Here is a 16,762-nt window from a genome sequence, read left to right on the forward strand (position 1 = left end):
GATCTTTAGAGTCCAAGTGCTCATCAGTACGGAGCTATCCAGAGCTACTGGAGCGCAGAGTTGGTTCAGACAGCAGAACGGTGTCAGGAGCGTCTGGGGGCAGCTCTCTCAGCATGGCTTGGACACAACGGCCCGTCTGGTTGGTGTTTGGCCTCCTCTTCCTCGCAGGACTGCAGGGCGACCAGGGGGGGCATGGCCACGGACGCAGCAAGAGGGACCTCAGCAACGACCAGTGAGTTTGGGGGATCGCGGTTGTAATCCATTGAATTGGCTGTGGATAGTGTGGCAAGTTTGGTGTTCGGTTTGATGTGAGGGCTTTGGATGATGGAATAACAAAATGTGTCTGTTTGGTTTGGTGTCTGGATGTAATGCACGCTCATTTTATGTAATTTCTCAACATCGACTCTACTGTATGTTATTAAATGAATGCATCTTTGGTAAGAAATGTGGTGTCAGGTATCTTGAAACTCACACAATATCAGGAATAGGATCGTCCTTGTATGATTATTCAACTCGGAAAATAAAACATTTAGTGTTCCGAGAAACATGTTACTGGTGTATTTGCCTGCAGGCCACGGATGCTATCAGACAACGGCCACCTGCTCTTCTCCACGGGAGACAACAAAGAGATCCGCTTTCAGACCTCCGGATCAGGCTCTGTTAAAGTGGGGAACGAGGACCTCACACAACTCATGAGTCAGGTGAGGACACGGCACACACCACACACACATCAAACACACACACACACACATATTACAGTGTGCATCTACAGTAACTTCCTGTTGTGAATCTTTTCTCTCGGTTCCAGTATCTGGGCTTCAGTTTTCTGAATGCATGTCTGTTGTATTATAATTGGATCAAACCATGTGATGTTGTTAGCATCCCCATGGAAATGGCACCCACAACATGATGATTCTTTTATCTAATCCGGTCCTAACCTTTCTGACATTTTGAGGGAGCCATTTGCGTGAATGGGTTAGGTTAGGGTTTTGGTGACCCTATTCCAAATATTGCATCTTTCTAGAATGTTCCTATGAGCGTCTCCAGTGTATGACTACAGAGCTGCTGGCTCTCACATGAGCAGGTGAATCATTACCTGCTGCCCGCAGACACAGCATTTCTGTTGGAAGCCGGTCCAACATAAAAATATTATTACTTTTTACAACTTCTCTATCTTTAAAGCACATTATGATTGAAACAACGACTGTGTGATGACAGGATGCACGATTTTGCTCTGTTCTAATATCACACGTAATTTCTTTGTGATTTCAGATCAAGACTAACAAAGCTGACATTGACAGTATAAAAGCCAACGGCGGGGGAACGTCACCTGATGTCACCAACAAACTCCAGCAGCTTGACACACGGGTCAGACACCCCCTGCCATGATCTGTTGTCTGTTCCGTACACCATATAGCCTCTAATAGCTGTTGTTAATCCATCCATCTTGTTTTCCTTCCCTCCTTTCAGGTTTCTTCGCTCGAAACAAAAGTGACAGCATTAGAACAGGTAAACCTACAACCCATCCACGATGTTCCAAAGCCATCCTGTTCTGCGACGGCCTTGTGTGACCATGAGCATCCCTCCCCACCCCCACCCCCCTGTCTCCTCCCCCCCCACCTCCACCCCCCCCCCCCCCCCCCCCCCCTCTTTCGTTGCCCCTCCAGACGGTTCAGAGGAGGACGTGCACCAGTAACCCCTGTCAGAACGGAGGCACCTGCCTGGACCTCCTGGACTCCTTTCGCTGCATGTGCCCCAGCAACTGGGGGGTGCGTCCCACACCCCCACCACACAGGGTCTCTTAACCAAAGACATGCTAGTGTGTTGAATAAATAATGGTGGTTTTGTGTGTGTGTGTGTGTGGGTTATTCGCCGCAGGGCCCTAACTGTGCTGCGGATGTGAATGAGTGTCAGATTCTGGCGGGGTCGGCCCAGGGGTGCCAGAACGGGGCGACGTGTGTCAACACGCCAGGATCCTTTACGTAAGCCCTCGCCCATTAGCCCTCGCCCATCAGCCCTCGCCCATCAGCCCTCGCCCATCAGCCCTCGCCCATCAGCCCTCGTCCATCAGCCCTCGTCCATCAGCCCTCGTCCATCAGCCCTCGTCCATCAGCCCTCGTCCATCAGCCCTCGTCCATCAGCCCTCACCCAACATCCCTAAGCGTTTCTGCACTGGTGTTACTATGCAAGTTGAATGGGTTGACATCTGTCCTCCTCTCTCTCCCCATCAGGTGCACTTGTTCTCCAGAATGGTCGGGGTCTCAGTGCATGGTTCGCTACGACGACTGCAGGGGCGGAGCCCAGGATCTGTGCGTGCACGGGATGTGTATCGACGCGGACAGGGTCGTTCCCAACCAGGTACCTCTGACTTTCTCGGTCAGGGATATTCTAAACATGGATAGATTCTGGGATAAAAACAAAAGTCTTATCTCTGTTGGAATCTCTCCAGCATTCATTTATGTCTGAGTTGTGTGGTTTCTGCAGGGGCGTTTCAGGACATAGGCAACCTAAGGCATCACCCAGGGGGGCACTCACCCCTCAAAAATACCAATATTTTGGGGACAATTCAATGTATTTGTAATACATTATATTATAAATGTATATAAAGTTTTAACGAGTCGCATGAAGACTTATTTAATTGTCATGTGAGATGAAGAGGGATACTTGTTCCCACATCTGCTGTTCCACTTTTTTTATAAGTATTTTGTGTTTAGAATAATCAAATCAAAAAGGGGTTGCAGATCTCGCTTAGGGCACCAGAATGGCCAGAAACACCAAGCAGCCATTTAGTCTTCCCCTCTATAGGTGTAGTCAGCAGTTTCTCTTCAGTTCTATTCAGTTACATGGCTCTACATGGAAAACCAATGGTCTTCCCTGACTCGACCGTGGTCTAAATGGCTTTCATTAATTATGACTAGACTAGAACATTCCTCACAGCCAAGCGCTCTTCCCTGCTCCGCGCAATTAGCTCCCAGAGATGAATGGCCAATTAGCTCGGACGAGACACGGCTCGTTGAAACAAAGCTTGATTTAAGACCCCCATCAGAGGTTAAGAAATGTTTTTCATAATTAACCAGTACCGCCCCAGCACACTGGGTAGTCAATTACACTCTCTCATTCTAGATAGGTCATCCTGAACGGGTCATGTATCATGTATCTATTTCTGAATTATTCCACCTCTATGAACTCAAATTACATCTATTGAAATCTATATATTTAATGGCTCGTGTAAAAATGCATCATGAGAGCACAGCTTCAAATGCATATGATATGTACATATTCGATTGAATGTTCCAGTGAAACTAGACAGTCGTGTTAACAGGAAATCCATCCGTGCCCTGGCCATCTCTTGTGTCTGTGCAGCCCATGTACAAGTGTATCTGTGAGACGGGATGGGGGTCTCCGCCCGGTAGCCCAGCATGCACGGCAGACGTGGATGAGTGTAGCCTTCCGACCAAGCCCTGCTCCGGCAACCCTGCCGTGGATTGCTTCAACACTCCAGGCTCCTTCTACTGTGGCTCTTGCCCTGCAGGTGAGCCATCTGACCTGAGGTCGGATCCCTTCCGCGATGCTTTGGGGGATGGAAAGAAAGAGGTCACTCGATGATTCTAGAACAACTAGAAGATTCTAGAGACTGTGAATACAGGACAGTGCAACACTGGTGATAGACTGCCTGGAATTCTGCTCTCCCTGAGCAGGAGCTGAATCAGAGATCATGATCAGGCTAGGCATGCTCTGGATCTTGTCTCAGTACTCTGAGAATAGTAACATCCTGATTGAATCGCCTCCCCGGAAGACCAGCCAAAGTGGTAGAGCTGTCTGTATATGCGTGTGTGTGTGAGGGTGTGTGTGTGTGAGCGTGTGTCGTGTGTATGTCTGACAAAGAAAGAGAGAGAGAGACAGATACAGTAGACTGTGCGGCAGTTAAATGCGACGCGACGCTCTACCGTACTACAGTGGGTGCCATGCTTCTCCTCAGGTTGGCACGGCAACGGGTACAGCTGCCAGGACGTGAACGAGTGCTCCACCAATAACGGCGGCTGCTCCACCTCTCCCATGGTGCCATGCCTAAACACCATGGGCTCCTTCCACTGTGGAACTTGTCCTCCAGGTCTGAGAGCGTGATGATGTCACTTGTGAAGTTTAGCGAAACGATGCATGCAAATACAGAAAAGATGCCACGGTCAGGAGAGTCATTACTAGCTCGGTTCATGGATTTGTTGATCCCTGTCCAGGATATGAGGGCGATGGAAGGTCTTGCACTCAGGTGAACATCTGTACCAGCAACAATGGAGGGTGCTATCCCCTGGCTACCTGCACCTCCACTCCAGGTACACGCACACACACACTCAGTAAAAAAATTCAATAACAAATTGTGTAAGGAACAATATCTTTCCCACAAATGTCCATAACATGCGCACACACTCACCTACACACATGCACCTGCACACACACACACAGCCTTAACTTTCAGTATTTACTGCATCTCATGATCACCGGCAGTGTGCATAAGACCGAGCCATTAAGTCAGATGTTTACTGCTGTACCAACCGGTTACACCCAGTTTAAAGGGAGCAAATCTTCAGTTTGATGATGATAGGGTCATAAAATCACATAGGAAACAGTCATATATTTGGGCCTCTGTCATTATAAAACATTTCAAGCATAGTTTCCTCCTCAACAGACCAGAATAGAGATACCTAACATTGTAGTCATAAAGTAATATCTTTCTTTATATTTCAACGTACTATTCAACGTTTATTGCTAAGCGCCAACCTACCAAAGCTAATTCAATTGTTACTGTGGCCCCTTCACCTCCAGCATGCGGTAAAACTCTGATGTCCTCCTTGTCCTCCAGGCTCCAGTCTCCCAGTGTGCACCTGTCCTCCAGGGTACGTGGGCAGCGGCTACGGCCCCACAGGCTGCACCCACACCAGCGGCGTCTGCCAGACCAACAACCCCTGTATCAACGGCCAGTGTGTGGTGAGTCACTCAGCCCCAACCGTATCTGTCACGGTGTGGACTCGACACATCCTGGTCCACCCAGGGACAGGCGTAACAGGGCTCGGTTATGAGATGTGATTGGGGGAAATGACTGTTAACCGTCCACACCAGCCCACCACCAGCAGCCAGGGGTACATATGCACCTGCAACCCAGGCTGGGGCGGGGTGAACTGCGACCAGAACGTCAACGAGTGCGCCAGCAGCCCCTGTCAGAACGGAGGCACCTGCACCGACGGCGTCAACGGCTTCACCTGCACCTGCAACGACCAGTGGACGGGCCCGCTCTGCCAGACCCCCCAGCAAGGTGAGAGGTCGTGGGGAGGGGGGGGGGGGGGTGTGGGGGGGGGAGGTGTGGAGGGGATTAGTGGGGCGGGCGGAGGTTGCTGGAGTCGTGAGGTGTTGCGCCACGTCATTGGATATGTGCAGTGTGTGACTGTCTTATGACCTGTGTGTGTGTGTGTGTGTTCCAGCGTGTGGTGGCAACCTGTATGGTCCAGCTGGAACCTTCAGCTACCCCAACACCCCTGGCGATGACCAGTACGACCACGCGGTCAGCTGTGCCTGGGTGATCAGAGCAGACGCCAGCAAGGTTAGTGAATTTGGACGTTGATCAGATGGCAACCATTTGTCTTTACACTGAGTGTTCTGTCCCGCCGTAGAACGTGTGGACCTAACCAGACGGTCTGTTTTTTTTCTTTGCTCTCCCTCCAGATTCTGCGCATCACGTTCCCTCACTTCGACCTGGAGAACAGCGTCAACTGTAACTTTGACTTCCTGCAGATCCACGATGGCGACAGCGCCTCCTCCTACATGCTGGGGAAATACTGCGGCACCAACGCTCCCGCCGAACTCCACAGCTCCCACAATGCACTGTACTTCTGGTTCCGCTCGGACCACTCGGTTAGCGCCGGGGGCTTCACCGTGGCCTGGGAGTCCCAGGACCCAGGTGTGTGTGTGTGAGTGTGTGAGTGTATGTGTGTGTATGGGTGTGTGTGAGTGTATGAGAATATGAGTTTGTGTGTGTGTGTATGAGTGTGTGTGTTTCTGAATCTAAAATCGGTGTTTCTGTGTGTCCCTAGTGTGTGGTGGCCAGCTAACCGCTCCCCATGGAAACATCAACTCACCCGGTTACCCTGGCAACTACCCCCCGGGTCGGGACTGTTACTGGATGCTGGACGTAGGCCCTGGCCTGCTCATCACCTTTGCTTTCGGAACACTCAGCCTGGAAAATCACCCCGACTGTGAATATGACTACCTGGAGGTGAGGCGCCATGGCAACGCTGAAGAAGTCCCATTGTGGACTAATGAATGAATGAATTAAAGAATGAACTAAGACTGAATGAATACATGAAGGAAGAAAGAAAGAAAGAAGGAAACGAACAAACAAAGAAAGGAAAGGTGGAAGGAAAGACAGCAAGAAGCTCAAGGAAGCTCCAAGGAAGGGCAACTTTTTGGTGCTTTCTCTACCTGCCTTAACCAATCTGGGTTCCCTTGGGTTCTAGATCCGGGATGGTCTCCTCCCAGAGGACCCGGTTTTGGGGAAGTACTGCAGTTCCTCATCCCCCGCTCCAGTCCGGACCACAGGCCCTGCAGCCTGGGTCCACTTCCACTCTGACTTCATCACCAACGACAGAGGCTTCCACATCACCTACATAACCTCCTCGTGTAAGACAAGACTAGTTTCTGGGGTCATAAGATTGAACGAGGTTGTGTTTGTCACACACACTTCTAACAGTACAAAAAACGTCCAATCCACCCTTGGGGAGGGGTTTACACGGCATAAGGGTTTTGTCAATCCTTCTCTCAATTCAGTTTGTTTTCAATCCACTTCCTCTTTCGATGATCACTTTATCTCCTGGTGCCTGCGTGTGTCTCAGCCGACTCCGGGTGTGGAGGGACTTTCACGGAGAGCGAAGGCATCCTCATCTCTCCGAACTGGCCCAACAGCTACGCCCACAACCGCCAGTGCATCTACATCATCCGACTTCCTGTCGGAGAAGTGGTGTCCCTCAACTTCACACATATGGACCTGGAGACGCACAGCGGATGCCTGTTCGACTATGTGGAGGTAGGAGGCGGGCATTGTGTCTGTGTGTGAGTGTGTGTGTGTGTGTGTGGGGGGGGGGTGCTGATTAGAATGTGATTATGTGTGGAGTTGTATGTGGAGTTGTTTACTGTTGAAGGGAATTATGAGAAGATATTGTTAATGCGGATTGGGGGACTATATTCATATATCCTACCTCCTCCACCGCCTTCACCACCTCCTCCTTTTCCAACTCCACCTCCTGTTCCTCCACCTCCTCCCCCCCCCCCTCCCAGGTGCGTGACGGTGCCAGCGAGACAGCTCCCCTGATAGGGAAGTACTGCGGCACCACCCTGCCTGCGCCCATCTCCACCACCTCCAACTTCCTCTGGCTGCGCTTCAAATCAGACAACTCTGTCAGCAAGTCTGGCTTCAGGGCCCTCTACGAAGTCGGTGAGTCCTCCAAAATAACCTCCGTTTGTGCCGCACAACATGGTATCTCCACATCTGAGAGACTTGGGGTACTCAAATAATTAGGATCCATGATGCCTTTGTCTGAAGCTGGGCAGATAGGGACTGGAGGTGATGTAGACATGTAGACTGGAGAGTCTGGTCTCTGCGGGTTAGAGATACCCTATCCTGGGCTGCCAAACCCTTGTCTCATTGATCTCTCTCCTGGTAATTACGTTTTCCTTACCCAGACTCCTCCCTCCCCCCCAGCCCCCCAGCCCCCCTACTTCCAGCACCCCCTTTTATCCTTCCATAGATGGATATAAAGGCTTGTAAATTAAACCGACACTCCTGTGTGTGTGTGTGTGTGTGTATGTGTGCATGCATGTGTGTGCGTATGTGATTTACCGTACCTATTATACAGGCATAGATGGTTCTGCTACGCTAGCACTTTGCCTGTGATTAAACATGCTCTTGAACCGTGCAGAAGAAACCCTGAAGGTCAGCCGAGAGGGCTTTTTATGCCCCTATCCCTCCCTCCCTTCCTCCATCCACCCCTCCGTGTTTCTCTTCATCCATCCATACCCCGCCACCCTCCCCCCTCCCCTCCATCCACCTCTCCACTCTGCAAAAACCCCTCCATCTCCCTGTGGTAATGTGGCGTCCGACTGACTGCATTAGCAGGGCTGTGTGGAGTCCAGGTCTGAATATCTGATGTGCTTCCTGCTTTCTGCTGAGGGAGGCAGCAGGCCAAACGGTACTGGAAATGACCGGAATGTTATGTGACAGAAAACTGAATTCAGGCAAATGTCTAGCCTAGTCCCTGTCCTGTCCTGGCCTCACCCGAGTCCCCCTCAACCTCCTCCTCCGTTCCTCCCCAGGTTGTGGTGGCACTTTCTCGGGGACGGGTCAGATACGATCGCCCTTCCACCCCGTCGCCTACCCCCACAACAAGGAGTGCGAGTGGGTCATCAACCAGCCAATAGGATACATCGTCACTCTCAACTTCCTGTCCTTCGACATCGAGGGTGGAACGTGTAGATACGACTTTGTTGAAGTATGTCGCCGTGACTTTGTTTAAGCACCCCATGGAATGTGTGTGATATTTCTACATTGGCTCCACATATGAAACGCAGAATCAGCGGTATCTGAGCTGACCGACTGAATGACCGAAACCTAAACGACACTCTCTCTAGGTCAGAGATGGTTCCACGGTCAGCTCTCCACTGATTGGAAAATACTGTGGCGGCACAGCACCCCCCATGATCCGGTCCACCCAGAGGTCCCTGTACATCCGCTTCAAGACCGACGCCTCTGTCAGCAACATGGGCTTCACAGCCGCCTACGACAGGGTCATGGATGGTAAGTCCTCGCTCCAGACCTCGTGGCATGTGGAGGAGATGTGGAAAAGGGGATTTATGTGGCGAGAGGATATTTTCTCTTTCTCTTTGACGTCTCCCCTCGTCGAGTAACTAGGTCCGTTCCTCTTTTCCTCTCTCCTGTTCTTCCCATCCTCTCTCGCTTTCTCTCTCCCCCCTCTCTCTCTTTCTCTCCTTATTTCTTTCGCTCTCGCTCTCTCTCTGTCTATCTCTCCTTTTCTTTCTCCCCCTGCTCTCTCTCTCCCTCTCTCTTCTTCCCCCCCCTCTCTCTCCCTCTGTTTCTCTCTCCCCCCTCCTCCCAGGTTGTGGGGGCACTCTGATCAGTTCATCCGGTTCCTTCAAAAGTCCCGGCCACCCCAACGGTTACCCGCACGGCGCCAACTGCACCTGGTTCATTTCCGTTGTCCCCGGCAACATCGTCCGCCTCATGTTCACCTCCTTCAACATGGAGTACCACGTCAACTGTGACTTTGACTACGTGGAGGTGTACGACAACGGAACCGTGCAGACGGGCACCAAGATCGGCAGGTAAGCGACCGTACGAAACCATGGCAACCTCAGTTTGGTCTGTTGAATTACTCGGGTGGTAGAAAAAGAATGGAAGTCAACTCCGAACTTTAAGGATTGACAGAATTCTTATTACCGTAAAAATATATATGCTATGCCTGTGTAATATTTTGGATATCCATTTTCAGTTTTTGTGATGACATTTGGGGATTTTTTCTTCTGTGTAGATTCCCAGTGCTAATCTGAAGTCTTGTCTGATTTCCCCTGTGTGTGTTTGTGTGTGTATTTAGGTACTGTGGGCGATCTGTCCCTCCCTCCCTAACCAGCACAGACAACCTGTTGACGGTGCTGTTTGTGTCAGACACCAGCCTGGCCATAGAGGGATTCGCCGCAAACTACATTTCCATCAACGCCACCACTGGTACCGTCAAACAGAAAAACAAATAAACACCAAAACGTATCTTGTGACATTTAGAGGGTTAATGGGGCCTCAAATGGGGGTTCAAACCTACTGTACACATACACTTTCCAACAGTAAAATGGACTAAATGATGGTTTAAATAGAACTACTCACTCGCAGCTTTGTTGCATCGTTCAACACATCACACATCTCCAACTCATCCTTCAGCCTTTCAGACCTTGTTTTCCTCCTTCCCTCTTTCCCTCTCTCTCCTTCCTCCTCTCTCCCTCCACCGTCTGCTCTCCCTCAGACTGCAGCGAGGTGTTCACGGCTCCCACGGGAGAGTTCAGCTCCCCCAACTACCCCAACAACTACCCCCTGAACCGAGAGTGCATCTTCACCATCGTTGTGGCGCTCAACATGCAGATCATGCTGAACTTCACTGACTTTGAGCTGGAGGGTAACCTACCCAGCTGTAGCTTTGACTACGTGGAGATCAGGTGAGAGAGGACGGGTTCGCGCCTCGCAGAGGAGACGAGTCATCGGCTCTGTGGACTTGGAGTTGCCTTCATGTCGATGTTCTCTGTCTTGTCCACCTCTCTCTCTCTCCCCGTCTTTTTCTCTCTCTCTTTATCTCTCTCTCTCTTTGTCTATCTCTCTCTCTTTGTCTCTCTCTCTCTTCTTTCCCCTTCTGCAGAGATGGAGGTTACGAGACGTCACCCTTGATTGGAAAGTTCTGCTCCACTCAGGGACCGCCGGTCCTGGTGTCTCATAGCAACCGCCTGTGGATCAAGTTCCGTTCCGACAACGCCGTCAATAAAAGGGGCTTCACGGCCCACTGGGATGGCACGCAGACAGGTGTGTGTGTACAGTATGTCTGCGTCAGCGCATGCACCTTTCTAAATGTCCTTCAACTCCTCGCCCACCATAACGGTCTCCAACCACCCACCACCTCTTCCAAACCCCCCTCCCCTCCACTCTCCACCAGGCTGCGGAGGGAACCTGTTCACCAGCACCGGAGCGTTCTCCTCTCCAGGCTACCCCCTCCCCTACCACCCCAACTCGGAATGCTACTGGAGGATCAGGTCCAGCCAGGGCAGCCAGCTCCAGCTCACCTTCGGAGACTTCCACCTGGAGGCCGGCAGCTGTAGCTTTGACTACCTGGCTGTGAGGGACGCACACACACACACACACACTCTCACCATGACACCACGATGTTAGGGAGACGTCTTTAACACTGGAAAGTCCAAAACAAACCAATACATCCAGTTTGGCTGAATGGGAAATGAACCGCATGTACTGTGTGTGTGTGTATGTGTGTGTGTGTGTGTGTGTGCGTGCGTGTACTATACAGGTATATGACGGGAACAGCACCAATGCTCCTGAGCTGGCTAAGCTTTGTGGAAATCTGATCCCTGCTCCCATCAACGCATCCAATAACGAGCTCTATGTTAAACTACGGACGGACAGTAGTGTCAGTGCAGGGGGCTTTGTGGCTTCCTATAGGACCAGTGAGTCACCACATGCACACACACACACACTCTCATTCACCCCCCTCTCACACACACACACACACACTTTATGACCCTGTTTATCCAACACACACAGTCCCTGAATTCCCTAACTACTTCAACCTCACACTTAGACATACAGTTCATAACAGAACCCAGGTTACCAACATTGGCATCCCCACAATTCCTTTCTTTGGTTTCCATGGAAACGGCCAGGGTTATGTGAGGTTCACCAGGGAACCGTGCTGAAAACAAGCGGGGCGAAATTGACGTTAAGATACTCACTTCACAAAGGAATGTCAACTTTTTGAGACAGGGGCACCTCTGTTTCATTCTCCGGGCTGTTGGTTCCTTTGGAAGGGCTGTTGAAAGGAGAGGAGGTCACTAGTGGAGTCTGTCTTGTTTGGTCCTGGCAGCGGTGCCCTTGCCAGCTTGGCATTCTTTCTGCTCCATGTTCTCGGTCTCTGACTCTCTAATTAAACCGCTAAGTAGGAGGGAGGTCGACCTGGCTCCCACACTCAGTCTGACTTGGATAAAAACATCACGGGTAGACTTACAGTGGTCGAGTTTAATTAAAATATCCACATGAAATGTCACAGTTACACTTTGCTTTAAGCTATCGAATTCGATTCACAGGACTCAGAAGTACTGTATCCTAAGTAAGTAACATTTAAAAAAACCTTCTCTGTGTTTCCCCCTAGACTGTGAGGGTGTAGTCATTGGCAACAAGAGCAGAGGGGTCCTAGAGTCCCTGAACTACCCCAACAACTATCCCTTCAACTCCCTTTGCAGCTGGACCATCCAATCCACCATGGGCAACACCATCAACTACACCTTCATGACCTTTGACCTGGAGCAAACTAGTGCCTCCTGTGCTTACGACTATTTAAAGGTAACTAAAATACACACACATTTCACACACACACAGAACCACACTGCATTAACCAATTGGTAGGTTTCTACCGGGATGTGGGAATACAACTTCTCATGGTTGTGCTTTCTGACAGTTTTCCATCAGTTGTAGCTAAAAACAAATTTCTCTGGAATGCACTCCAGTAGTGGTCTGTCATCGGGTACGTACACGACAACAGCTCTGAATCCTGAGAACTTCTTGCCTCATCCACACAAAGGAAATGTCTTAGGAAAGAAAATACCAGTGGGGTTTTTTTCCGGGTGGCCCCCTCGGTTGTCATGACAACTCAGATACACATGACATCACCCACTGCTGGGTTAAAGACGGTTGTTCTGTGTGTGTGTGTAGGTTCCCTGGAAACTTTCATTTTTTCCCTCTTTGTTGTTGGCACTCTTTAGCTAAGCTGATCTCATCCCTTGTATGTGTGTGTGTGTGCGCTTGTGCTGTGTTAGAATGTCTGCAAAATAGAAACAGAATAATTGATTTGTTTCCCAGCATCTGGTCACATCAAAACAAACTTCCTCTGAGCTTCGAATTAATCTTCAAAACACAACGGTGGCCTTGCTGAAACAGATAGTGCTGTTTCAGGCCCCTGTTGAGTTTTGGCACGATGTCGTGTATTGTCATACGTATACCCTTGAGGTATGCAGCTGATGTAACAGTGAAACAGTGAGAGATCCCATCGATAGAACAGACCCCCCTGAAGCATGTGCTGGTCTGCCACTCCCAGCTAGCTGCACCACCTCAGGACATTTACATTTACATTACATTTACATTTATTCATTTAGCAGACGCTTTTATCCAAAGCGACTTCCAAGAGAGAGCTTTACAAAGTGCATAGGTCACTGATCATAACAACAAGATAGCCAAAAAACATCGCGAGTAGCCAAAACATGAAGCACACATTGTGAACAACCAAAGTAAGTGCCAAAGGGAAGAACCATAAGAGCATGTAGTTAAACAAGTCACAACCAAACAACATGAACAGCTATAAGCGCAAGTGTACCTGTGGGAAAAAGCAAGCAACAGTAATAAAACAATATATCACAGTGAGAACCAAAAATTTAAATCAGTTACCACTAACCACAAGAGCAACAAGTCTCTAAGCAAGAGTCATTGTGATCCTTGAGGAAACTAACATCGGGTCAAGCGAACCGTTCCTAAGTACCGTTGTACTCCCGGAACAAGTGCGTCTTGAGCCTTTTCTTGAAGGTGGAGAGACAGTCAGTGTCTCTGATGGAGGTGGGGAGTTGATTCCACCACTGGGGGGCCAGACAGGAGAAGAGCTTGTGTTGGGACCGGGCGGTCTTGAGCGGTGGGACCACCAGGCGGTTGTCTGAAGAAGACCGTAGGTGGCGGGTGGGGGTGTAAGGCTGCAGGAGAGACTTGATGTAGACGACACACTGTTCCTTCATCGTTTTGATTTGACAGACAGGTCTCCTCTAAGCTGACTTGTGTTAGTCACACTACTCTATACTGACAGGAGTTTCAATACTTCCTCGTTTTTTCTCCCTTCTCTCTCGGCTTTGGAATAGTTGGTGTCGTTCATCAACAGCTGGTGACGCTATCCAGAATATATGTGGACTCTGTTCAGGCTATTTTAAAATGTATTCTCCAATTTTCTTCTCCTGTCTTTTTGCGAGCGCAGATTTTTATTATTATAAGTCTTTGGCTGTGTCGTGTATTGTTGCAAAACTACAATTCCCAACCTGTCTCTACTTCCTCACAGCTCTACAATGGGCCTAACGCACAGGCTCCTCTGATTGGAACGTTCTGTGGGAACACGCCCCCTCCGGCCAACACCACCTCTGGCTCCTCCCTCCACGTGGTGTTCCGCTCTGATCCGTCCATCTCACTGTCAGGGTTCCAGATGCTCTGGTATCAGAATGGTACGACCAACCTTGGAACAGTACAATTAATTAATTTGTGGTTGGTCCAATCAGATTCGCTGACTCAGTGTCTCCCTCTACAGGCTGTGGTGGGGACTTGCTTGGTCCGAGCGGTACCTTCCATAGTCCAGAGTACCCTGACAGGTACCCGATGAACCGCGAGTGTATCTGGTACATCAGCACAACCCCTGGCAGCAGCGTCACCCTCACCATCTACGAGTTTGACGTGGAGTATCACCCCAACTGCAACTACGACGTCCTGGAGGTGCGGTGGTGGACGTGGTGGCAGGGCCGGCTGATGGGGATTGGTCGGTCAACCTTGGTCGGTCAACCCTCTCACGGCTCCCTCTGTCCCCCTCTCTCTCTCTCTCTCTCTCTCTCTCTCTCTCTCTCTCTCTTTCTCTCTCTTTCTCTCTCTCTCTCTCTCTCTCTCTCTCTCTCTCTCTCTCTCTCTCTCTCTCTCTCTCTCTCTTTCTCTCTCTCTTTCTCTCTCTCTTTCTCTGTCCCACTCTCTCCCTCTCTATGTCTTTCACTCTCTCTCTTTTGGTGTCTATTACTCAGTCTTTCTTCTCTCTCTTTATCAGTCTTTCTCTCTCTCTATGTCTGTCTGTCTGTCTGTCTGTATGTCTCATCACTCTGTGTCTCTGGTGCAGTGTTGTGTTGGTTCCACAGCGTACCCAAACCCTCTGAAGGCAGAGTGAGAGGGCAGAGTAGCTCACGCCAGTGGAATGCTGGCCCCCCCACGGCCCAATGAATGGAGCTGGCAGGGCAGAATTGAGCTGGACACCACAGCTCAAAGAGCCAGAGAAAGACTGAGGCCGAGGGAGGGGGGTATCAAAGAGAGAGACATAGAAGGATAGACTTGAAATGAAATCCAGTTCCACAAACCAAGTCCTCACTAAGGACACGGCCTGTGGTCTGCTTTTCAATTCCTCCATCCTGTCCCTGGAACATCAACAACAACCTGTGCAGTAGTCTAACCAACCAGCCACCTCAGCCCCTCCCAACCCTGATCCCTTGCCCTTTGACCTTTGCCCTCGTCCCAGGTGTACGGAGGTGCCGACATGAGCGCCCCGCGCCTGGCCCAGCTTTGCACCACCACCTCCACCCCCCTGCAGGTGTCCAGCACAGGGAACCTGATCACCGTGCGCTTCAAGTCAGACGATTACGTCAGCGGCCGAGGGTTCAACGCCAGCTGGGCCGAGCTCCAGGGAGGTGGGTGACCGCGAGGGCGACGACGGCGGCCAAAACATACTACTGTATCGTGTACCTATGAGCAGGTCTTCATCTCTATCACGAATGCATTCGTGAATGCCTTTACTGTCATTACACGTGCCTTTACTGTCATTACGCGTGGCCACGAACATGTCGGCTCATCTTTCCCTCTCCCAGGCTGTGGTGGGCCAGTGACCGCCCCCTACGGTGAGATCCACTCCCCCTCCTACCCCAACAACTACCCCAACAACGTGGACTGCTCCTGGATGATCACCGTGGACGAGGGCCACCGCGTCCTCTTCAACTTCTCCGATCTGGACATTGAGCTCCACTCCAACTGTCTGTGGGACTATGTGGCGGTGAGGAGGGCTTGAAGGGAAGATGTAAAGCTCGGCGCAGAAGTGCGTTCTGTCGCGGGACGCACAGGAATGGGTAGTCACGTCGCTCTCTCTCTCAACCTCCACACCTCCGTTTCTCTGTAGATCCACGACGGTCCGAGCGGCTCGTTTCCGTTGCTGGCTCGCGTGTGTGGCCAGGTCCATCCGCCGGCCGTTATCTCCACTCAGAACATCATCTTCGTGCGCTTCCGTTCTGACAACAGCCGGAGTCACCGTGGCTTCAGCGCCCAGTTCTCCGAGGGTTGGTTCACAGCTGACGCTCTAATGTTTCTTCGGCAATCCATTTCCTTCCCTTTTTCTAAGCCAGCGGTGAACAATGTATTTCTTTGTTCCTCAGTTCTGTGGTATATTTTCTCACGGGGCGCTATGAATGATTTGCGTTGGTTTTCATGGGTATTTCTTCATCAATATCCAGTGACTTTGGTTTTCATTCAAGTTTTGTTTGGAAAGCGTGGAAATGGTTGGTTTCTTTGTCCTCCTCTCAGCTTGTGGAGCCACCATCTTGACTGACGATATGGGTGGGGCCATCGCCTCTCCTCGGTACCCTGCTGCCTACCCAGCCAATCAGAACTGCAGCTGGATCATCACAGCCCAGGAGCCATGTGAGTCCGCCAATCAGATATCTCTACAGATATCCTGTACCAACAGCATCATAGAACGCACATTCACCTCATGCCATGTTGACCCTTGATGGAAAACAGTCTTTATGTAAACAGTACACATTGTAGATTCCATATCATACCTCATATAAGACAAATTGGTTATTTTGTTGTTAAATGTACACATTCATGAATTGCCTAGTGTGACTGGTGCTGTGATGTCTGCTCTTCACAGTCAACCATGTGACCTTGTCCTTTACTGACTTTGAACTGGAGATGAACAACGGGAACTGTTCCCATGATGTACTGGAGATCCTGGATGGAGATAACTACCAAGCCCCAACCATCGGTGGGGTTCTCAGAGAAGTGTCAAATCACTATGAGTGACTGTACATGTCATACATGCTGTACTTTCTATACATGTTACCTACATGTCATTAGGACTGTACAGCACAGCAAAAATACAATCCTTTT

The 16,762-nt window shown here is 50.3% G+C and overlaps 1 protein-coding gene across 1 annotated transcript in view; it reads left to right on the forward strand.

Annotated features, from left to right (window-relative positions):
• The first annotated feature begins 113 nt into the window (after positions 1–113).
• Positions 114–16,762, forward strand: part of cubn (cubilin (intrinsic factor-cobalamin receptor)) — a 33,256-nt gene continuing 16,607 nt past the window's right edge. Inside the window, exons 1-34 of the mRNA XM_067251628.1 lie at positions 114–232; positions 572–701; positions 1,273–1,368; positions 1,471–1,509; positions 1,668–1,769; positions 1,879–1,982; positions 2,232–2,358; positions 3,364–3,532; positions 3,980–4,111; positions 4,236–4,331; positions 4,859–4,983; positions 5,116–5,308; positions 5,475–5,593; positions 5,716–5,950; positions 6,084–6,265; positions 6,507–6,669; positions 6,882–7,072; positions 7,324–7,480; positions 8,359–8,534; positions 8,674–8,839; positions 9,159–9,384; positions 9,654–9,784; positions 10,074–10,263; positions 10,461–10,621; positions 10,752–10,930; positions 11,118–11,274; positions 11,976–12,166; positions 13,917–14,076; positions 14,160–14,341; positions 15,123–15,291; positions 15,469–15,650; positions 15,774–15,930; positions 16,175–16,291; positions 16,524–16,637. Coding sequence (XP_067107729.1) covers positions 114–232; positions 572–701; positions 1,273–1,368; positions 1,471–1,509; positions 1,668–1,769; positions 1,879–1,982; positions 2,232–2,358; positions 3,364–3,532; positions 3,980–4,111; positions 4,236–4,331; positions 4,859–4,983; positions 5,116–5,308; positions 5,475–5,593; positions 5,716–5,950; positions 6,084–6,265; positions 6,507–6,669; positions 6,882–7,072; positions 7,324–7,480; positions 8,359–8,534; positions 8,674–8,839; positions 9,159–9,384; positions 9,654–9,784; positions 10,074–10,263; positions 10,461–10,621; positions 10,752–10,930; positions 11,118–11,274; positions 11,976–12,166; positions 13,917–14,076; positions 14,160–14,341; positions 15,123–15,291; positions 15,469–15,650; positions 15,774–15,930; positions 16,175–16,291; positions 16,524–16,637 — 5,137 coding nt within the window. The remainder of the gene's footprint in view (positions 233–571; positions 702–1,272; positions 1,369–1,470; positions 1,510–1,667; positions 1,770–1,878; positions 1,983–2,231; positions 2,359–3,363; positions 3,533–3,979; positions 4,112–4,235; positions 4,332–4,858; positions 4,984–5,115; positions 5,309–5,474; positions 5,594–5,715; positions 5,951–6,083; positions 6,266–6,506; positions 6,670–6,881; positions 7,073–7,323; positions 7,481–8,358; positions 8,535–8,673; positions 8,840–9,158; positions 9,385–9,653; positions 9,785–10,073; positions 10,264–10,460; positions 10,622–10,751; positions 10,931–11,117; positions 11,275–11,975; positions 12,167–13,916; positions 14,077–14,159; positions 14,342–15,122; positions 15,292–15,468; positions 15,651–15,773; positions 15,931–16,174; positions 16,292–16,523; positions 16,638–16,762) is intronic.

This window comes from Osmerus mordax, chromosome 15 (assembly GCF_038355195.1).
Source record: "Osmerus mordax isolate fOsmMor3 chromosome 15, fOsmMor3.pri, whole genome shotgun sequence".
Classification (NCBI taxonomy): Eukaryota; Metazoa; Chordata; class Actinopteri; order Osmeriformes; family Osmeridae; genus Osmerus; species Osmerus mordax.